This window comes from Cebus imitator, unplaced genomic scaffold, assembly GCF_001604975.1.
Source record: "Cebus imitator isolate Cc_AM_T3 unplaced genomic scaffold, Cebus_imitator-1.0 Scaffold159, whole genome shotgun sequence".
Taxonomy (NCBI): Eukaryota; Metazoa; Chordata; class Mammalia; order Primates; family Cebidae; genus Cebus; species Cebus imitator.
In genome coordinates this window covers 1,850,532-1,872,822 of record NW_016107474.1, presented here as the reverse complement: position 1 = coordinate 1,872,822, position 22,291 = coordinate 1,850,532, and the positions used below count along the sequence as shown (strand labels likewise).

Below are 22,291 nucleotides of genomic sequence, written 5' to 3'. Positions count from 1 at the left end.
CAGCGTTTTTTGGGCTTACACTCACTGTCTTATGATAGAAACACAGCAGAGTGCAGCTGCCGTGGCTGAGGCACAGGTAGCAGGTCCAGGGGTCATCGTTTTGTCCCCCCTGTTGTTGCCGCCCAGGCCAGGCCCCACAATCATTTCTGCAGAGACCTAGGGCTTCAAGCAAGACCATTTGAAAATCACGACACCAAACGGACCTCCATTAAGTCAGTTCTCCGCTCTTCCTGGATTTGTCCCCCCTGCCAAGGTCGCAGAGAGCACACCTAGGCCAGCAGCACCTGTCATCCCCTTGCAGGCAGCTGTGGAAGGCTCACTGTCTAATCTCCCTAGCTCCTGCATCCTCACATCAAAACTCAAGCATCCGATAAGTGACAGTTCTTTTTTTTTTTTTTTGTCTTTGAGGCAGAGTCTCACTCTGTCACCCAGGCTGGAGTGCAATGGCGCAATCTCGGCTCGTCGCAACCTCCGCCTCCTGGGTTCAAGCTATTCTCCTGCCTCAGCCTCCTGACTAGCTGGGACTACAGGCACGCGCCACCATGCCCAGCTAATTTTTGCATTTTTAGTAGAGGCAGGGTTGTTTCACTATGTTGGCCAGGCTGGTCTCAAACTCCTGACCTTGTGAATCACCTGCCTCAGCCTCCCAAAGTGCTGAGATTACATGCGTGAGCCACCATGCCCAGCCTAAGTGATGGTTCTAACCAGCAAAGTGACCTTGAGCAAGCCTCCTCTCAGACCCCCAGGGCCTCGAGTATCAAACACAGTGATGAAGATAACTTACATTCAGAAGCCAAGAGCCTGGGCTTCAAACACTCTTAAGAAGATGAAGAACAGTGAACGTATAATGAGCATCTAAGATGCTGGTTTTGCAACTGCAGCCATCACTGGTTTCACTGTCCTCATTTAGCTGAGAAACTCAAGGCCCAGAGAGGTGAAGTGATTGACCAAGGACACACAGCCAAGCAGTGCAGAGTCCAAGTTCACACCCAGGCCCTGGACTGATGCCTCTTTCTCTTCACCCAGCCAACCAGCCAAGCATCAGGAGCTTGCACTGACGGTTCTGATTTGTCCTTCCCGGAACGCTCTCTCCTTCCCATGTCTTACATACAAGACAACTGAGGCTCAGAAGCACTAACTCACCTCCCCAAGGTCACACAGCCTTTCACATAGGAGCTGGGATCAGGTACGTATGTGAATCCCAAGCTCACACCTCTTCCTATTCCTGTTCCGTAATGTAGCCTCCCTGCCCCGACTCCCACCCAGGGCTCAGAGGCTAGGCTTCTGCCTGAACCTATCCCAGGCCTGGGCTGGTTAAAAACAGCAAAAAGTTCCTCCTGCCGCTTCAACTTGAGCTTGTCACCATCATCAGCGTACCCTAAGAGCCTCTGGGGTGCCTGGGGACAGATAGCTGCAGACGCCCGGCCCGGGTTGCCCTCTGCCCCTCCCGAGTTGTACTCCTCCGTGGCGGGGGTGGGCGGACAGCTCCCCTTGCTTCCTAGGTAAGGTTGGCAGAGCAGCGCCACTGCTGCTCCTTCCTGCTGCCGGCTGATGGAGAGATTATTTCTAAGCCCTTCCCATCCTCCCCACTGACTTCTCTGGCAGCCACATTGGCTGTCCCTGTCAGACCTGAAGTGCAGAGTCGGTTGCTAAAGCAGCACAGCTGCCCTGGCTCCCTCCCAGCAAGAACCCCCAGACCCTCCTCTCTCAAAAAGAAAGGGACTTCTGGGTCCTTTTAAAAAAATTCCACCTCCATCCCCCAGGGCTCTTCTGCAGCTGCTAGAGAGAGATGCAGAATGAATGAACTTCTGGCTTTTGGAGGAGGCACGGAAGGAAGACTGGAGAGTAACTCTGCCAGAAACTGCTGTTTGTGGGATTGTTTCCTTCGCCTTCATCTCCACGACAAGCCTGTCCTTGCCCTGGGCACCAACACATGGGCTCCCCTTGCCGGGCACAGAAGCAGCTGGAAACAGTTTCCCTGAGACGAGAGGGTAAGTGAAACTTGAGGGGAAGAGTTAGCACTTGCTGCAGGGCGTTGCAGGGTGAGGTGGGGGCTGAGGCTGTTAAACTCCCTTGGCAAAAATGCTGTTTTGAGTGAATTTCTTTCCCATGCTCTGGAAGGGGCTGTTTGCCAGCTGTTTGGGAAGGTGTAGATCAAAATTGGGTTTATTCCGTGAATGCAGAAAGGGCAGTCTTCAGGCTCTGGAAGGAGCCCAGGCTGGGGGACAGAGTGCTGGGCTGGATTTGGATTTGCTGTGTGATCTTGGACAAGTTACTTCAGCTCTCTGGGTCTTCGTTTTTGTACTGGGAAAATGAGGAAGCTTGCAAAGGACTCCCCAGATTTCAAAATACTCCTCTCTCTGCAGGCTCCTCATCCTTCTCTGGCCATCCTCTGTGAGTGAAGTAACGCATGCAGAACCACAGAAGGTTGTGTGGGAGGAAAAGGGCGCAGCAGGCTGCGATTCACTCTCCACTATCCACCGGAATCCAGCCGGCTCTGAAACGGAGAGGAACTTTGATTTCCATTCAGCTGCCGAGTTTTTCTCTTGATTGGAGTGGAGTGCCTCTGAAAATGTAAGCTTACAGATGCTTTGGAAATGGCTCGAGCTAGAATGAATAGTGTAAGAAATGGTTGTAGGACCTGTAAGTGACAAATACTGTGGAAAGGGCTTTTTAAATGTGTGGATGGGCTAAACCTAAAACACTTGTGCTAAGTCAAGCAACTCAAATAGGTCTGAAATGGAGGCAGTAGTAGAGGCCCCTTTATTTCTTTTTGTCTTTTTGAGATGGAGTCTTGCTCTTGTTGCCCAGGCCGGAGTGCAGTGGTGCAATCACGGCTCACTGCAACCTCTGCCTCCCGGGTTCAAGTGATTCTCCCGCCTCAGCCTCCCGAGTAAGTGGGACTACAGGCATGTGCCACCACACCCAGCTAATTTTTGCATTTTTAGTAGAGACCGGGTTTCGTTGGCCAGGCTGGTCTCGAACTCCTGACCTCAGATGATCCACCTGCCTTGGCCTCCCAGAGTTCTGGGATTATAAGCATGAACCATGGCACATGGAGCCTCCTTCATTCTGCAGAAAAAAGACCACAGGCCCAGAGAGGGGGAGTAACTAGCCAGAGGTCACACAGCAAGGCTGGCTGAGGCAAACACGCAATGAACATGGAGGAGTACTGTGATTGCAAGTATGCAATGCTCTTCCATCCTCCTAGTAAAGTCCTCCCCAAATGAGTAAGCAAACAGAGGGATTAAGTGGGACTGGCAGAGTTCCTCCTGAGACCTAGATGCTTAGATGCTGTGCTAAGGACGGTCACATTCCTGGTCTCCTCATACCTTTAATAACAGACCCTGGCTGAACCTTCTTGATGCCAGGTCCTTGCTAAACAGTGGGCAAGACACACAAGCTTTCTGTGCCTCGGGCTCCTCATCTGTCAAATGGAGATCTTATGTCTATCTCATGAGGCTGTTGGGGTAAATTAGTTAGGGGAAGCCAGGCATGTCAGAAGCATCTAGAAGTGTTATTAATACACGCTTTCTTGTATATTACTGCATATAACCCTCGCCGTGCCCTACAATATGGGCACTCAAACTGCCCCAGTCATAGAGATAAAGCAAAGAACTCAGAGAGACTGCGTAACCCACCTGCACTGGCAGTCTGTAAGGGATTGGTCCCTGCCAGTGAACTCGACAGCCTACACTGTTAAGCTCTGTTTTTATCACCTGTACCTTGCAAGATTGGCACAAGTCTTGTCATTTGAATGAATGATGCTGAGATCAGAGAGGCTAAGCCACATATCTGAGATCAGACAGCCCAGAAGTGGCACCACTCTGACTCGTCCAGCTCAGGACTCAATTACTCAAGTCCTATTCCATGCAATGTCTGTTTTGGAGACATTCTTCTGAAATATCAGTAGATGCTCCACCAGGGAAGGGTTTGGTTCACTGATATATCCCAAGTACATAGTAGGTGCCCAATAAATATGTTTTGAACTAAAGGTTAAAAGAACGAGCCGGGCGCAGTGGCTCACACCTGTAATTCCAGCACTTTGGGAGGCTGAGGCAGGTGGATCACAAAGTCAAGAGTTCAAGACCATCCTGGCCAACACGGTGAAACCCCATCTCTACTAAAAATACAAAAATTAGCTGGGTGTGGTGGTGCGCCTGCAGTCCCAGCTACTCAGGAAGCTGAGGCAGGAGAATTTCTTGAACCTGGGAGGCAGAGGTTGTAGTGAGCTAAGGTCCTGCAGCTGCATTCCAGCCTGGTGACAGAGCGAGACTCCATCTTAAAAAAAAAAAAAGAGCCAGGCAGATGCAGGTGCAGGAAAGCAAGTGTAAGAACATCTGCATTCGTGACATCCAGGACTCTCTGCCCCAAGACTGATTTCCCTCCTTTTTCTTGCTCTTTGTCCCTTGCGTGGCAGACTGGTGAACCCAGCGCTTCCCTGCTGGGCGGTCTTCAGCGATGCCCATGCCTTCCAGAGACCGGGGCCTGCATCCCAGATACCACCACTGTGCCTCCCACAGCCCGTGGAGTCAGCTCCTGTCCAGCCCCGTGGAGACGCCGTCCATCAAGGGCCTCTACTACCGCAGGGTGCGGAAGGTGGGCGTCCTGGAAGCCTCCCCGGTGGACCTGAAGAAGGAGATCCTGATCAACGTGGGGGGCAGGAGGTATCTCCTCCCCTGGAGCACACTAGATCAGTTCCCGCTGAGCCGCCTGAGCAAACTCCGGCTCTGCCGCAGCTACGAGGAGATCGCGCAGCTCTGCGACGACTACGACGAGGACAGCCAGGAGTTCTTCTTCGACAGGAGCCCCAGCGCCTTCGGGGTGATCGTGAGCTTCCTGGCGGCCGGGAAGCTGGTGCTCCTGCAGGAGATGTGCGCGCTGTCCTTCCAGGAGGAGCTGGCCTACTGGGGCATCGAGGAGGCCCACCTGGAGAGGTGCTGCCTGCGGAAGCTGCTGAGGAAGCTGGAGGAGCTGGAGGAGCTGGCCAAGCTGCACCGGGAGGACGCTCTGCGGCAGCGGAGGGGGGCCCGCCGCCCCGCCTCGCAGTCCTCGCGCTGGGGCCTCTGCATGAACCGCCTGCGCGAGATGGTGGAAAACCCGCAGTCCGGGCTGCCCGGGAAGGTCTTCGCTTGCCTCTCCATCCTCTTCGTGGCCACCACTGCCGTCAGCCTGTGCGTCAGCACCATGCCCGACCTCAGGGCGGAGGAGGACAAGGTGAGTGGCCTCTGATGGGGCCCCATGGCTCCATCTGCCAGGGTGCCTGGGCCGAGATGTCTTTTCCGGGCCCACGAAAATGTCTTCGTGTTTTAAAATAAGAAGAAAAAAATGAATATTATCCAATGTGGATTATATTCATTTTAGACCATCAATCATAAAAGATCACTTTTAATTTTTTTTTTTTTTTTTTTTTTTTTTTTTTTTTTTTTTTTTTTTTTTTTTTTTGTCCTACAAGGGCTAAAGGGCCTAAGGCTCATCATGGGAGTCACTCTGTGGCTCTCAGCCACACGTGGACTTGGCAGGCCAGACAGACCCAGCCTTGCCTCTCCCAGCTCTCCCCACTCGGTGACTATAGGCAAATCCCTCCATCTCCTCTCTGAGCCTGTCTCCTGCTCTGTGAAATGAGTAACCTCACCACGAAGGTTCACTCACCAATGAACTCAACACGTGTTTACCAAACAGCACTGTGCCCTAGGCCCTAAGACCAGGTCAGAAACATCAAATCCCTGCCTTCTTGAGCTAACGTTCTCCTGGGCATCCCCACTCCATTTTCAGATGAGGAAGCTGAGGGACAGGACATTTATTTTCATTGGAGCTGCATAGTAAGGACACCAGTGATGCAAAGGTCCCCAGGCCTCAGTTTCCCTGCAGTGCTCAGTGTCTTGGCCAATGTCAGTGAATGGGAAACCCACAGATGAGCTGATTTGTAAGCCGCCTCGCCCCAGGGCTTGCCCCCAACTTCATCCCCTTTCCAGGGAGTTACGGGAGACCCCGAGACACCCTGCCTCCGCCCAGGGACCAGATGGTCTGAGAAGCGATATAAGAACCTAGCATTTTACGGAGAGGGTTATTGGAAAGCTTCAGACAGAGAACTGGATTGTTTCCTGATTTAAAACATCACTCCTCTCCTGCATCGAGCTCCTCCAGGGCTCCCCATCATCCTAACGTCTGGAGCTCACCTTATAATCAGCAGAGAGAGAAGCTAAACACACATGTAAGATGGTGCATGCTCTGTTTGGTTCAGGACAGTTGCCAGCCCAGCTAAGTTCCCTTTCCTTCAAGATAGGTCCCAGGTCAAGACAACAGGATTGGAGAACTTGCCAGGTAGAAAGGACTTCAGCGGAGAAGCGGCCCAAGCCTCACACAGTAGGATAAGTACAGGTTGAATAAAATGTGCCTTGTCTGACCTACAAACGTTTTGCCCTAAAGAAAAAAACCCTACAAAATATCTGGATCTTTAAACAGCTCGTTTTCTCATGGAGAAGACAGAAAGTCCTATCACAGGCATGTTTTCATTCTATAGCATAAAAGCATGTGATTTCAGAGCCTGCTCGCTCACAGAATATTTATGTACAGACTCTGCGGTAAAAAGATTAAGACAAAACAAACGACTTTCCTACCCCATTTCTCAAGGATGCCCCGATCCCAGTTAATAAAGAAAGGCCCCCGGACGCCCACAAGCCTGTTCCTCTTAGGGATTTCCAGAGAGGGGATCAGTTGTGTAGGAGCCAGGGTTTCAGTTGTGCAGAGTTTTTTCAAAACCTAATGCTTTGAAAATTACGAAGGGTATGAACCCAGACCCGGCTTAACAGTGACTCAGAAAATGAAATTAGAGATGGGAGGTGGGCCTGCAGACCTGGGCAGCCCAAAGTTTCAGCCAAGGATCACGCAGCCAGCCACGTTTCCTCCTGGGATCAGAGAGATTTCTGCCCAGGCCCAGCCACGACATCCTTATGCTTTCTCCTTAGTGAAAGCGCCTTTGTGTGTGCTGCCTGGAGACAGACAGAGGTGCAGCCGGGAGAGTGTGTTCCTGTTTAGATAATAATTCAGGGAGCAGGGAGGCTGAGGACGGGGCAGTCTTTGTTCTTCCAAGACTGTGACCTTCCATTTACGTAAGAGGATGATGTCCTCTTCCTGGACACACGTGCTCTCTATTCCATATTTCCCCTCAGGGAATGTCAGTCTGAGAGGGGCCAGCTGCTTCTGGGCACAGGCAGTGCCTGCTGGGTGTGGGGCCAGCGTCCCGTGACCCTGAAGATGTCCTGTGACCCATTAATTCATCCGTGCAGATGAATTAATGTCACAATGGTGGGGTGTGGAGACAGACCCCAGAGCTATATAACCCACAGAACTCCTCCATCAGAAAAAGAAGCAACGGGTGGGCATTGGCAGGAAGCGGTTTTCCGTTTTCTTTTTCTGTCTTCTCATAGCAATGTCCCTTGTAGTAAATCTGATAGTGGAGTAAAAGGTCTATTCCCGAGATTGCAAATTACAATGGAGGCCGAGCGCCGTGGTTCATGCCTGTAAGTCCAGCTGTCTGGGAGGCCAAGGCGAGTGGATCACCTGAAGTCAGCAGTTCGAGACCAGCCTGAACAACATGACGAAACCCCCTCTCTACTAAAAAATACAAAAAATTAGCCAGGCATGGTGACAGGCACCTGTAATCCTACCTACTCGGGATGCTGAGGCAGGAAAATCACTTAACCCCATGGATGAAGGTTGCCGTGAGCTGAGAGATTCTGCCACTGCACTCCAGCCTGGGCAACAAGAACAAAACTGCATCTCAAAAAAAATTACAATGGAGAAGGGAAGAGGCAGTGTAGACAGGAAGGGCCAAGCCAGTGCCTGAGTTCTTCTAAGGGGCATTGGATTTTAAGGTTGTGGATTTCCCTGGGGGACTCATCCCCAAAAGGATGAAAGAATCCACGCTTCCTAAGTGCCCCCCGGGAGGCTGGCATTTCACATCATGGACTGACTTCAGTATCACTTCTGCCTCCATTTTACAGATGAGGAAACTGAGGCTCAGGGAAGTTTTTTATCACTTTCTTAAGCTCACAGTAAGTGGCAGAGCTGAGATTTGAACTCACCTTTGATTGGCTCTAAAATCCGACCCCATATGACCACACGACACTGATATCATCTTTCTTTCTTTCCTTTTCCTTCCTTCCTTCCTTTCTTCCTCCTTTCCTTTTCTTCTTTCCTTCTTTACTTCTCTCTCTCTCTCTTTCTCTCCCTCTCCCTCCCTCTCTCTCTCTCTGTTTCTTTTTTTAAATTTGAGACAGGGTCTCAGTTTGCCACCCAGGCTAGCGTGCAGTGGCATGATCTTGGCAGCTCACGGCAGCGTAGATCTCCTGGGCTCAAACGATTCTCCCACCTCAGCCCCCAAGTAGCTGGGACTACAGGTGTGCGTCATCACACCCAGCTAGTTTTTTGTATTTTTCTAAGAGACAGGGTTTCCCATGTTTCCCACGCTGATCTCGAACTCCTGAGTTCAAGCAATCCACCTGCCTTGGCCTCCCAAAGTGCTAGGATTACAGGCATGAGCCACCATGCCCACCCCTATCTTTCGATTCTGGAACATTTCACCTCAGCCTCGGTGCCACTGTGTTTCTGAGACAGCCGGATGTCGTAAAACAGCTCTCAGGCCAGCCCTGGCTGAACCTTGGCCTCACCCATGACTAATGCAGTGATCTTGGTCAAATCACTTAACCTCCCTGGGCCTCAGTTTCCTAATATGTGAAATGGGGGTGCTCTAAGTGCTTCCCTCAAAGGGTCATATGATACAGAAAGCAGCTGGGACAGTGCCGACACACAGAAGTGCTCAGTGAACGTCCCTCATTGTGGTCCTCATTCGTTCATTCATTCATTCACTCATTCATTCAGTAGTAGTTAACAGGAAACCAAGCATTCATCCTTTCCAAAATTCCTTCAGCAACAGTCACTGAATTCCATTCTTCTGGGTGCTGGAGAGAACACACATTTCTTACTTTCTTATTTCCTTGGAGCTTAGATTCTGAGCAGCCCTGCTTTTTTTGTTGTTTTTTAGACTGGGTCTCACTCTGTCACCTAAGCTCGAGTACAGTGGCCCAATCTCAGCTTACTGCAACCTCTCCCTCCCAGACTCAAGTGATCCTCCCTCCTCAGCCTCCTGAGTAGCTGGGACCACAGGCACGCATCATCATGTTGGCCAGGCTGATCTCAAACTCCTCAGCTCAAGCGATTTTCCCACCTCGGCCTCCCAAAGTACTAGGATTACAGGCATGAGCCACCACACTGTAGCCCCCTGCTCTATTTTTCTGAGTTGACATTCACATAACATGAAATGGACCATCTTAAAGGCAACAAATTTAGTGGCATTTAGTATAATCACAATCTTCTGCAGCCACTACCTCCTCTACCTAGTTCCAAAACTTTTTCTCAGCACTGCAAAGGAAAACCCTGTGTCAACTAGGCAATCTCTCCTCCTTCCTCTCCTGCTAGCCCCTGGCAACCAGCCGTCTGCTTTCTTGCTCCATGAATGAGCCTACTCTGGACATTTCATAGAAATGGAGTCACACCAGGAGTTGTCTTCTGGGGCTGGCTTCCTGCTTTCAGCATCATGTCTTCAAGGTCCACACACACTGGGCCATGTGTCAGACCTTTGTCCCCCTTCATGGCCGAATACTGTTCCACCGTATGTATATGTCACTACTGGTTTATCCATCTAGCACAGCTGGCCTATTCCATGTTGACAGCTGAAGACAGAAAGACACACTCCAAAGACCGACCCCCACCTCCAAGGGACAAGATGGGCTTGAGAAACAAAGTGAGGATTCTGTTCCCTCAGCTGCCACACAGGCCCCTTTCAATAGGCAGGATTCGAGATCTAGTCCCGACCCTCTTTTTTCTTTTTTTGAGACAGAGTTTTGCTCTTGTCACGCAGACTAGAGTGCAGTGGCGCAATCTTGGCTCACTGCAACCTCCGCCTCCCGGCTTCAAGCAATTCTCTTGCCTCAGCCTCCCGAGTAGCTCGGATTACAGAAGCATGCTACCATCCTCAGCTAATTTTTGTATTTTAGCAGAGTCAGGGATTTACCATGTTGGCCGGGCTGGTCTCGAACTCCTGAGCTCAGGTGATCTGCCCACCTCAGCCTCCCAAAATGCTGGTATTACAGCCATGAGCCACTGCACCCAACGCTGACTCTCACTTGATGCACTGGAAGATCCAGGGCAGGTCACATCCACCCAGGACCTCAGCCTCCTGCCCATGAAATGCTGGTCTGGGCTTGCCAGTTTACAGGCTGACTGGTCCCTGGCATTCTTCTAGCCCTGGGCACCTGCAGCCTCATGTCCTGATCTGTTTGCTGCAGTTTCCCACGTTCTTTCTTTCCCTCTGCCTTCACTGTCCCTGCCATTCATCCCTCACGCCCTCTCCACGTGGCTTCAGCCCTGGCTGGGCAGCTCTGCCTTTCCCTCCCTCCAGGGCAGGCCGAACACCACTGGCCACCTGCAGCTGACCGTGTTTCTCCCTCTTTCCTGCTACCAAGACATCCCAGCCACTGTAGATGGTATGAGGTCTGGAAAGGGCAGCATCTTTAGTGTGCTAGTCCTGGGTTGAGTCCCAGCTCTGCAAATACCTGGCTCTGCCCTTGGACCAGTCCTTTTCTTTCTCTGTGCCTCCATTTCCTCACCTATCAAAGAGGGCAACCATAACACCATTCAGAGGGCAGCTCTGAGGACTGAATGAGAGCCCGTATAGCAGGCGCCAACACAGAGTGGACGCCTACTGTTTCCACCCTCCTTGGGGCTGGACTCAGACCCCTGCACCTGCTCCCCTGCTCTGCTCACCGCCTCTGTCCCTGGCTCCCTCCAATCTCAACAGCAATGGGCAATTCAGAAGCCGATGGCTCAGATACCCTCTCTATCCCCTTCCAGTGTCTGCCCTCATTCCTCCTCTGCTGTGGGTTTCAGTGTGTCTTTTCTGAGGGCCTGCTCTGGCTGGAGACCTGGTGAGAGAAGCGTGGGCACTCGCCACTTTTGTGACCAGCCCTGCCAGCCTTCCCACGGTTCTCCTCCCACCTTAGGTGCTACTCCTGCCCCGAAGTACTGCCTGGGGCTTTCAGGGATATTGCCAAAGGGACATGCACACCCGAGGGCAACCGAGTAAGGTGCCCTTGGTGATATCTCTGCAGAACCACGGTGGGGTTACCGAGCAGGCTCTTAGGTCCTCGCCCTCCCTCTCATCCTGTACTGTAGACAGTGCAGCATCTTACCAAGGTGGAGGGCTGGGGAAGGCAGGCAGAGAGAGAGGTTTTTAGAGGTTGTTTTTTGTTTTGTTTTTGAGACAGAGTTTCGCTCTGTCTCCCAGGCTAGAGTGCGGTGACATGATCTCAGCTCATTGCAGCCTCCACCTCCCAGGTTCAAGCGATTCTCCTGCCTCAGCCTCCCGAGTAGCTGGGACTACAGGCACCTACCACCACACACAGCTAATTTTTTTTTTTTTTTTTGAGACGGAGTTTCACTCTCATTACCCAGGCTGGAGTGCAATGGTGCGATCTCGGTTCACTGCAGCCTCCGCCTCCTGGGTTCAGGCAATTCTCCTGCCTCAGCCTCCTGAGTAGTTGGGATTACAGGCACGCACCACCATGCCCAGCTAATTTTTTGTAGTTTTTTTTTTAGTAGAGACGGGGTTTCACCGTGTTGACCAGGATGGTCTCGATCTCTTGACCTTGTGATCCACCCGCCTCGGCCTCCCAAAGTGCTGGGATTACAGGTGTGAGCCACCGCGCCCGGCCAATTTTTGTATTTTTAGTACAGTCGAGGTTTTGCAATGTTCCCCAGGCTGATTTTGAACTCCTGACCTAGGTGATCCACCCGCCTTGGCCTCCCAAAGTGCTGGGATTACAGGCGTGAGCCAACGTACCCGGCCCACATTTAAAAGACCAGGTAGGACTCTTGGGGCCCCTCCCCAGGATGCAGCTGACCTTTCGGGCTGCCATTTCCACCTCCCTGCCTCCTCGCCCTTTAGTAAGAAGCCCCGTGCGAGAGCCAGCTCCTGCCTCCTCCTCCGTCCCCTTCTCAGCCCATGAATCAGCTTCCTAGAGAGCTGGCCTGCTCTCTGTAGCTTCTCTGCGTTCGGTAGCATGTGGTAAGTGATCTAGCAAACGCTTCTTATCCTAGTGTGGTTTCTTTTTTATTTATTTTTTTTTCTGCAGCTGCGTCTCTTCCTATGTCCCGGCCAAGAAGCAGTATTCCCTGTTTCCTGGCCTGAGTCCTCCCTGAGGCTCTGCAGGTGACACTGTCTCCTCTGCCTGCTCACACCCCCCTCGCCTCCACGGGTCCAACTCCCAGCCCCCCGCAAATGCCCAGTGCAGGTGCCGCCACCCAGACTTATTCACGAGTCGCTCAGGAAGGGCCCCTGTGGGCTGGGCCTGTGCTGGAAACTAGGAGGGTCCCTAGGTCTCTACTTCACTGACTGCTGCGGTGACACCAGCACAGAGGCCGTGGGATGGAAGCCCGCCCTCTCTGCACGAGGAGAACCACTGTGCGATTCAGAGTCGGTGGATGCTTCTTAGACTCCTGTGCTAGTCATTTCCCTGCTTCCTATTTAATCCTCACTGCAATCCCATTCTACAGATCAGAAAACTGGGGCCCAAGGATTTATATAACTTGCCCGACAACACCTAAGTTCATAACACTCCCTCAGTGGCGTCGGCTTCTTTCTTTTTTTTTTTTTTTTTTTTTTTACGGGCCTGCTCTGTTGCCCAGGCTGGAGTGCAGTGGTACCATTTCGGCTCTCCTCCAACCTCCTGGGTTCAAGCGATTCTCCTGCCTCAGCCTCCGAAGTAGCTGGGATTACAGGCGTGCACCACCACACCTGGCTAATTTTTGTATTTTCAGTAGAGACAGGGTTTTCCCATGCTGGCCAGGCTGGTCCCAAACTCCTGGCCTCAAGTGATCTGCCCACTTCAGCCTCCTGAAGTGCTGGGATTCCAGGCATAAGCCACGGCGCCCAGCCCAGTGGCAGCTTCTTTCTAACAAGAATTTGCTGGGACCTCTAAAAGAGAGGTCAGCTGTCCAACCCGCCCAAAGTGAAGGTGAGACCATGACGGGTCAGCTGCAGGGCCTGGGAGTGGACCGAGGAGGAAGAGAAGCAACAGAGATTTGGGAAGTTCCTATACCGTGCTGTTCCTGAGCAGGGTCTCCCCCGTGCCCACGATGGCCCCGCCGGATGAGAGTCACCCTCTCGTCTCACAGAGGGGAAGACATCTTCAGAGAAATGACTGATCGCCAGGTCCTTTGATGGGGCTGACCCGACCCCTTCGGTTGGTTCCAACACTCTTGGAGCCCCTGTGTCCCAGGGTTGGGAAGTGGGGACAGCTGCTAGGAGTGGGAGGGAGGGGGGACCTGGGGAGGAGGGCCTGGAAGGGGAGCAGAGGAGGGGAAGGTGGCAGAGGGCACGGCTGGCCAGGAGAGAAGTAGCTAAAGGAGCGGGGAGAGGAGTCAGCACATCCAGGCCCAGGAGAGCCTCAGAGGAAACAGCCGGGGGCCTCAGGCCAGGGCCCAGGAGCAAATGGTGAATGCACAGCAGGAGGCAGGGGAGCGAGGGGTGCCGAGCTGCGGAATGCACCAGCCCTGACTCAGGAGCTGCTCAAGCGAGGGGTGGCCACATTCCAAAGTGGGGCTAGCAGGAGTTGCTGAAAGGGGCAGAGGGGCAAGCCAGTCTCCAAGGTCAAGACTGCGGGCCCTGAGCTCCTCCCAGATGAGACCCGGCCTGCTGCACCTGCAGGACCCTCCTCTCCCCACAGTGGCTTTGCCCTCAGGAAGCCCCACCCTGCTGCTGCGCGGGCCAGGCTGTGGGACCCCACTACCACTGCCTTCTGCCTCCCCCAGGACTACTCTGCCAGCTCAGACTCAGACTGTAACCCCCACACCTCAGTATATGCCGTTTTAACGGGCACAAGTCGGTGGTGTTCAGTACAATCACGGAGCTGTGCAGCCATCACCACGACCTGATTCCCACAACCACTAGCAGCCACCTCCCCTCCATCCAGCCGCTGACAGCCACCCCTCTGCTTCTGCCTCTGTAGATCTGCTTGCCCCGGACATTTCACATAAATGGAATCAGCCAACATGTGGTGTTTGTGTCTGGCTTCTTCCACTCAGCATCATGTTTTCAAGATGCATCCATGTAGCATGGTTTAGCCCATTCCTTTTTACAGCTGACTACTACTCCACTGTGTGAATTTCCACAGTTTATGTATTCACTCATCAGTTTATGAATGTTTAGGTGGTTTCTACTTTGGAGCCATTATGAATAATACTACCATGCACTTGAGTACAAGTTTTTGGTTTTGTTTTGTTTTTTGAGACAAAGTCTAGCTCTGTCACCAGGCTGCAGTGCAGTGGCACGATCTCAGCCCACTGCAACCTCTGCTTCCAGGGTTCAGGCAATTCTCCTGCCTCAGCCTCCTGAGTAGTTGGGACTACAGGCGGCCACCACCAGGCCTGGATAATTTTGTATTTTTAGTAGAAACGGGGTTTTACCATGTTGTCCAGGCTGGTCTCAAACTCCTGACCTCAGGTGATCCACCCATCTCTGCCTCCCAAAGTACTGGGATTACAGGCATGAGCCACCACACCCGGCCTGTGTACAAGTTTTTGTGTGGACATACGTTTTCATTTGTCTGAGCTATGCACCCGGAGTGGAACGGCGGGGTTGCATAGTAACTCTGTTTAACCTTATGAGGACCTTCCACACTCTCTCCACTGCCACTGCCCCACTTTACATCCCCACCAGCTGTGAACATGGGTTCCGATTTCTCCACAATCCCACCAACACTTGGTTATTGTCTGTCTTTATGATCCTAGCCATCCTAGTGGAGGTCAAACTGTGTCTTATTGTGGTTTAGATTTTCCTTTTTGTTTTTTTAACTTTTCATTATGGAAAATTTCAGACATTTACAAAGTAAATAGTATAAGGAACCCCTGGGAAACCATGAGTCAGCTACACACCATGGTCAATATTCTGCCACTCTTTCTTTTTCTTTTCTGAGACTGCGTCTCACTCTGTCACCCAGGCTGGAGTGCAGTGGCGCAGTCTTGGCTCACTGCAACCTCCGCTTCCTGGATTCAAGCGATTCTCCTGCCTCAGCCTCCCGAGTAGCTGGGACCACAGGTGTGACCCATCGTGCTCAGCCAATGTCCTAACATTCTTGTTTCCTCTCTCTTTCCACCTCCTCTCCACCTCAATCACTTATTATCATCATTTGTTATTATTTTCCTTTTACAGTTTTACAGGTAAAACGTACATACCCTCAAATGCACAAAGCTCAGGTGTAGAATTTACTAAACAGATGCACCTGTGTCAGCCTCTCCCCAGTGGGTATAGAATATTTCCATGACCCCAGAAAGCTCCCTGGTGGCACTTCACAGATGATCCCTACACTACCCAGAGGCAGCCGCTGTTCTGATCGCTTTGTGCACCTTAGACGAGACAAGGCTGCCTGTTCTCTTGCTTCCCGCAAAAGAAACGTGCAGTACACCCGGCTTGCTTTGCCCCACACCTTGCCTGTGGGGTCCCTGCATGCCGTTTCATCACTCATGCCCTGGGCCTTCTCCAGGCCGACACTCACTCTTCTTCCCTGCAGGAAGGAGCCAGAACACACCTCGCTCTGCCCATGACAAGGGCTAGGAAAAGGGTGACCGACCATCCCAGTATGCCCGGGCCCAGAGGTTTCTAGGTCCTGGAACTCCTGGGTTTAAGCACAGAACTTCCACAAAGGCAGAAAGGATAACTTTTTTCTTTCCTTCTTTTCCCTTTTTCTTTTTTCTTGGGATATTTGCTGAGCTGGGAATTATTTCCTCTGCCCAATGCTGGCTGCAGATGCAGGCATTTCTGAGGGACCAGCGCTGCGAGGCTGGATTTAAGATGGAGCAGAGACTGGTGCAGGTGCCGTGGCGGGCAGAGCAGAGCCCTTGCTGCCGTCCAGAGAGGTGGCCCGAGGGCCAGGCCGTGGCGGGGAGGAGCTGGTGTGCATGGCTTCAGTGTCCAAACGCAGCCCCACAGGCAGAGGGAGGACCCGGCACAGCCTTCTCGGCCTCTCAGGAGTCACCTTCCTGAGCTACTGGGTCATCGGTTTGACAAAGTTCTTCCCAGGCTACAAGTCTTTTAAGCTTAGGGAAAAACTCCCAGAGTATCTGCAAAGAGAGAGGCCTTGTGGGGAGACTCTAGCCCAGAGTCTGAAAAACTTCCAGGTGCCTCAGAGTGAATGGGGGGGGTCTGCCAAAAAAGCACATTCCCAGGCCCCACCCTAAGGTTTGGATTTTGTGATGGGAGCCCAAGAATCTGTGTTTACAACAAGCACCTTGGGGGCTTCCGGTGCCAGGGTTTCCAAATCAGCTTTGAGAAATACCAATTCTGTTCCAAACTCTGTATTGGAAAGTGAAGCACAGAGAGGGCCAGTGGCCACTGCAAAGTCACACAGCAAGTCTGTAGCAGGGTTGGGGAAATCAGAACCCAAAATTTCTGAAACCTTCAAGATCCTGAAGCAAACCCTGGGTAGTTGTGGCAAAGACCTCTCCGTGGGTTGGAGAATCCCCTCATCTTCCTATCATATCCAGCAATAGGAAGAAGGCATTGCTGCCCTTACGCTGACCAGGCAGACTGGCCCATGGCCAGGGCAGGATGTTGTTAAAATGGCCGCCGTGCATGCTGCGCCTGCCAGGGGCACCGTGCTGCCAATGGCTTTATGTGCGTAACTTCCCTTCATCACAACAGCCCTTCGGAAGTTAGACAACTGAAAGTCCAGAGTAGACAAATAACTTGCCCAAGTCAATGGGCTTTAAAACTGCACTAGGCTCTGGGAGTATTGTACCTAGGTAACCAGACACGGTTTCGGCGGGGCTTGAAGGCTGGTAGGGCACAGACAGCTCCTGATTCTCCAGTCTTGCCACAAACTTGCTGTGTGACTTTGCAGTGGCCACTGCCCCTCTCTGGGCTTCACCTTCCAATGAAGAGCTTGGAACACTCTGGACTCCACCCCTTGGCAGTGCTGCCTCTGACTCCCACCTCTGCGACAGATCAGACAGAAGTCAAGCCAGAAAGTCACCCTGCCTGGACAGGCCAGTAGAGACTGGCATGGTTCAGCCTGTTTCTCTTTCTCTAGCAGCCGACATAAAAAACATTTCAATTTATGATTTCTGTGGGCACTGGAAATAATTTTTTTCCACTTCAGAGCATTTTAATCCAAAGAAAACTGTGGTTGTCAACATCTTGCCTTTCACACAGACAAGCTGCTTTGGTCATTCATCCATTCATCCATCACGTATACACATCCGTGTGTGCGTGCGTGTGTGCACGCGTGCATGTGTGTGTGTAAAATATAGCAAAGTTTTCTACCCTGGCTCCACATATGAATTATCCATGGGGCTTCTGGAAAATTTTACTGCTCAGTTCAAACCTAGATTAATTAAATTAGAATCGTGGGAGGACCTGGCCCAGGCACCAGAATGTTTCAAGGAACCCCCGTGATTCTAACTTGTAGCCAAGGTTGAGAACCACACACTAGACCAGTGCCTGTCAAGCGTCAATTTGCATGAGTCACCTGTGGATCTTGTTAACTGCAGCATATGATTCTATGGGATGGGGTGTGGCCTGAGATGCATGGGTTTCTAACAAGCTCCTCGGGGAGGCTGATGCTTTCAGCTCAAGGTCCACACTTTGAGTGGCAGAAGGGCTGGTGGGACTAACCTGAACTACTCCAGAGGAAGAACAAAGTAACAACACAGAATGGCGCCCACCCGGCTGCAACTCCTCAGCTGGAATCCCGCAGCAATCACACATCCCAAGGGCTGTCCTGGGGACCGGGGAACCCTCTCTGCCCCACCAGCCTTCAAGCCCCAAGAAACAATATCTGCTTGCCTAGTCACAGAACACCAGGGTTGAGCACAGTGCCTGGCACAAAGCAGGCCCTCAATACATTTCTGTTGGCTAAAAGAATGAGGGGTGGTAGAACATGAAGTCATAAAATAGCCAAAAGTAGCTAAGAGACCCTGCTGCCTCTCCTATGTATGTGAGCTCGGCGACTCCCTTCACTGCTGTGACCAACATCCTGGGCCATCAAATGGGGTCACGCTGCCTGCTCACAGCATTGTTCTGCGGCTTAAGTGATGGCAGGAAGGCAGTGCATGGTTCCCTGAGGACTTAGATCATTCAGGTAGAGGCTGGCAGCTGTAACAAAGAGACCCAACCTACAACAGTTTTAAACCAGATTCCTCTCCTGTGCAGTAGTCCCAAGGTGAGGATGTAGGTGAGTAGAAAATTCTTACTCCAGATTCTTCCACCTTGACGTTCCCTCCTTCCCTGGGGTGCTGGTCCAATCCTCCCTTCTTAGCTGGGCTGCAGGCCCATCTGTGCTGTCCCGGCTCACAGGAAGGATGGAAAGAGTGTGCAAGAGTTGGATCCAGAGGTGGTTCACAGCACTTCTGTTTCCAGTCCGAAGGTGAGGACTGAGTCATCTGGCCACACCTGGCTGCAAGGGAGGCTGGAGAGGACCGTCTCTGACTCAGCCGATCTGCCGCACACCAGCCACAACTTGAAAACTGCGTGAAAGGAGGTTCTGGTGGACAACTAAGTTTACAGCACAGAGCGCAGCAGGCACGAGGGCGTCCCCCCATTTCCGGTGCTGTTGCGGGTCCACTCTCTACCCCACGTTGTTGCCTCTTCTTCCCGCAGGGTGAATGCTCTCGGAAGTGCTACTACATTTTCATTGTGGAGACCGTCTGCGTGGCCTGGTTCTCCCTGGAGTTCTGCCTGCGGTTCGTCCAGGCCCAGGACAAGTGTCAGTTCTTCCAGGGGCCCCTGAACATCATCGACATCCTGGCCATCTCCCCATACTACGTGTCGCTGGCGGTGTCTGAAGAGCCCCCGGAGGACGGCGAGAGGCCGAGCGGAAGCTCCTACCTGGAGAAGGTGGGGCTGGTGCTGCGCGTGCTGCGGGCACTCCGCATCCTCTACGTGATGCGCCTGGCCCGCCACTCGCTGGGGCTGCAGACGCTGGGGCTCACCGTGCGCCGCTGCACACGTGAGTTCGGCCTGCTCCTTCTCTTCCTGGCCGTGGCCGTCACCCTCTTCTCCCCTTTGGTCTACGTGGCCGAGAAGGAGTCCGGGCGGGTGCTGGAGTTCACCAGCATCCCCGCCTCCTATTGGTGGGCCATCATCTCCATGACAACGGTGGGCTATGGGGACATGGTGCCCCGCAGTGTGCCGGGCCAGATGGTGGCCCTCAGCAGCATCCTGAGTGGGATCCTCATCATGGCCTTCCCGGCCACATCCATCTTCCACACCTTCTCCCACTCCTACCTGGAGCTCAAGAAGGAGCAGGAGCAGCTTCAGACCCGTCTCCGCCACCTCCAAAACACTGGCCCAACCAGTGAACGTGAACTCCTGGACCCCCACATGGCTGGTGAACATGAGCTCATGAACGATGTCAACGACCTGATCCTGGAGGGCCCGGCCTTGCCTATCATGCACATGTAACTCAGCACCCCCTGTGACTACATGGTAACCTCAACCCATCGCCCTGCCTGAAACACGCTCAAGGGTACCCCACATAGACCACCTAGTGGTGTTTCTAGAGCGCTTGGGAAGACTCCCAAAGCTGGAGGGGCATAAGGCCACAGAGGCTGTGTGTCTTTGTGATCCTTGCCCCTCGGGGCCCCAATGCCCCAGGCTGACTGTATCCAGCCTGCTGCCTTTTCCTCTCTCTCTGCCCATCTACTGAGCATGTCCAATCTTGCAGGAGTAGCTCTGTCTACCTTCATTCTCTTTTCCTTCTCAGCAGAGGCTTTAACATCCCAGGCTGGGTTCTGCATGCCCACAGAACTGGTAACCATGGGTATTTCCATACTGAGCCTACAGAGTTTCATTATTTCCCTAAGACCCTCTTTCCTGGGGCATGCCACCACCAGAAATCGAAGGTCCAATCACTGCAAACCCCTCTGATCAGATCTCCCCACCCAACCCTTCCACGGGCTCTGGAGGAATCAATATCTTCTCCTTCGGGTTACCACCACCAGGGCTATTTCCCTAATGCAGCTCCCTCCCTGCCAGCTCTGAAAGCTTGTAGCTAAGAAGGTAGAATTGGCCTTTCTGCAGTGAATCCCATGTTGAAGCTGGTACCCTCAAGCCTGCCATCCCCTACCTGGAGCTCAAGAAGGAGCAGGCATCCCCCGGCATGCCTGGGACCTGGGACCTGGGCAGAAACCTACTTTCCAGGACAGCCAAGCCCTCCTTGGCCGCCTGGACTCTTGGTGTGATGTTCTCCAGTTATCCAGTCCTTAGCCTTGACAGAGATGAACTCTTTTGGGGTCCACATTGTCCCTCGAGAAGATTGTTCCTGCTGCTGGTTCCTCCCACACTGCCGGGTACCTTGGCTTTTCATCCTCAGCTGAGCCCCCATGGACTCTGTGTAGCTTTGGTGCAGAAACAAAGGGAAATGTAGGGTCTGTGCCTTGCTGGATTCCCACACGAGGCTTCTCCATGCCAGAGGATAGACATTCTTAGCTCACATCTCAATGCATTTGTTTATTTGTCCATTTACCTGTGAACAGAGTCTGCCCTTTGCATCCAGGGGAGGAGGCAGTCAGAGATCTGAATCACTGGAGATAATGCAGCATATTCTGAGGGCAGGCAGGAAGGAGCAATGCCTTTCAAGCAGTGGGCTCCCAGAAGCTTTGCAGAGACATGGGCAGGGCTGGAGAGTAGAGGGGTATTTTGGGAGACAAAGCTGAACAGGTGGGTTGGGATGAGACAGCATGGGCCTTGAATGCTTTATGGAGGACAGAGTGATGGGCACAGGCTGTGGGTTAGGGAGATGACGAGGCTGGATTGGGCGTGAGAAGCCTAGTTTGGGATGAGGAACCACTGAGCCACTCAGGAAAGACAGCCCTCCCTCCTTCATGGTACAAATTGTGCACGGTTTTGTCAGATCCTGGCATCTCCCAGCAAAACACACCTGGGAGATGTACTGATGGCACTTCCCAGGAGTGACATGGCCACACAAGCGTTTGCTGTTGGCTGTAAGACCCCTGGAGAATGTGCACAAGATCCAAATGGGACAGCAAAGTGGTTTGGGCCCTGCCAATCTGATGAAATGTATGTAAGAGCGGTCGGCATTTTACCACTGGTAACAAGTTCCTCGGTGTTCATTCATTCTGTTAGTTTTTCACAATGTCCTGCTGTGTGCAGTCACAGTCCTTGGCTGATGGTAATGCCAGGCAACAGTGTGGCAAAGGGCTCTGGCCCAGGAAGCGCCCTGAACCAGCATCTAGCTTCCAGGGAGCCTTGGCCTCCTGGGGAGCCCACCTTTCCTTGGAGTCCTCCAGATGTCCCCCCAACTGATGTGGGCACATGTCCCCATTCTTTTAGACCCTCATCTTTCCCAAGTTGACATGTCACCGGGTGACATAGTGGTCCAGTGGCCATGAGACAAGGAAAGCCCCTGCACCCTATAAAATCCCCAGCCTAGATGACTACTTCACTCCACAAAGTGGCAGCAAGATTCCTATAAACATTCGGTGGAAACTTCATGTCACGGGCACCTTGGACAGTAGCCATAGAAGTCTCTATTCTAGACTAACATTTATTTATTTATTTATTTGGAGACAGAGTCTCGCTCTGTCCCCCAGGCTGGAGTACAGTGGCTTGATCTTGGCTTACTGCAACCTCTGCCTCCTGGGTTCAAGCGATTCTCCTGCCTCAGCCTCCCGAATAGCTGGGAATACAGGTGCCCACCACCACGCCCAGCTAATTTTGTATTTTTAGTAGAGAATGGGTTTCACCATGTTGGCCAGGCTGGTCTCGAACTCCTGACCCCAGGTGATCTGCCCACCTTGGCTACTCCCAAAGTGCTGGAATTATAGGCATCAGCCACCGTGCCCAGCAAGAGTAACATTTTAATAACTACTCTTAGGTAAAATAGTAAAAGAACAAAGCTTCCCACTTTAGGGGCTAGATGACTTGGGCACTGGCTGAAACCCAGTGTCTTCACTCTCTGTGTGGCCTCAGCAGGCCGCCACCACCTCAGTCAGCTGCAGGCAGGTGTTAGGCTAGATCTGTGGTGTTCTGACCTGGGTTCCACAAAGCAAGCTCAGGGATTGTTCTGAAGATGAAGAAGACTGGCAGCAAAGCAGGCAGAGCTCTGGCTCCTGGGGCAAAACGTTCGGAAATAATGATGTTGAAAACAACGTGCAAATCCCCAGTCTCCTCCCCTTCCAGTCAGTGTCCACCCTAGCCCTTTGAACTGGGTGG

The 22,291-nt window shown here is 52.5% G+C and overlaps 1 protein-coding gene across 2 annotated transcripts; it reads left to right on the top strand.

The window, feature by feature from the left end:
- The first annotated feature begins 1,595 nt into the window (after positions 1 to 1,595).
- Positions 1,596 to 21,691, top strand: KCNG4 (potassium voltage-gated channel modifier subfamily G member 4). 2 transcript variants are annotated; one of them, XM_037743910.1, is made up of 3 exons: positions 1,596 to 1,991; positions 4,479 to 5,217; positions 18,716 to 21,691. In XM_037743910.1, the coding sequence occupies exons 1-3, from the start codon at positions 1,801 to 1,803 to the stop codon at positions 19,517 to 19,519; spliced, it is 1,734 nt and encodes a 577-aa protein (XP_037599838.1). In that variant the 5' UTR covers positions 1,596 to 1,800; the 3' UTR covers positions 19,520 to 21,691. The 2 variants fall into 2 exon arrangements, with proteins under 2 accessions (XP_037599838.1, XP_017399106.1); XM_017543617.2 differs by having other exon boundaries at positions 1,900 to 1,991; positions 4,421 to 5,217.
- The last annotated feature ends 600 nt before the right edge of the window (positions 21,692 to 22,291 follow it).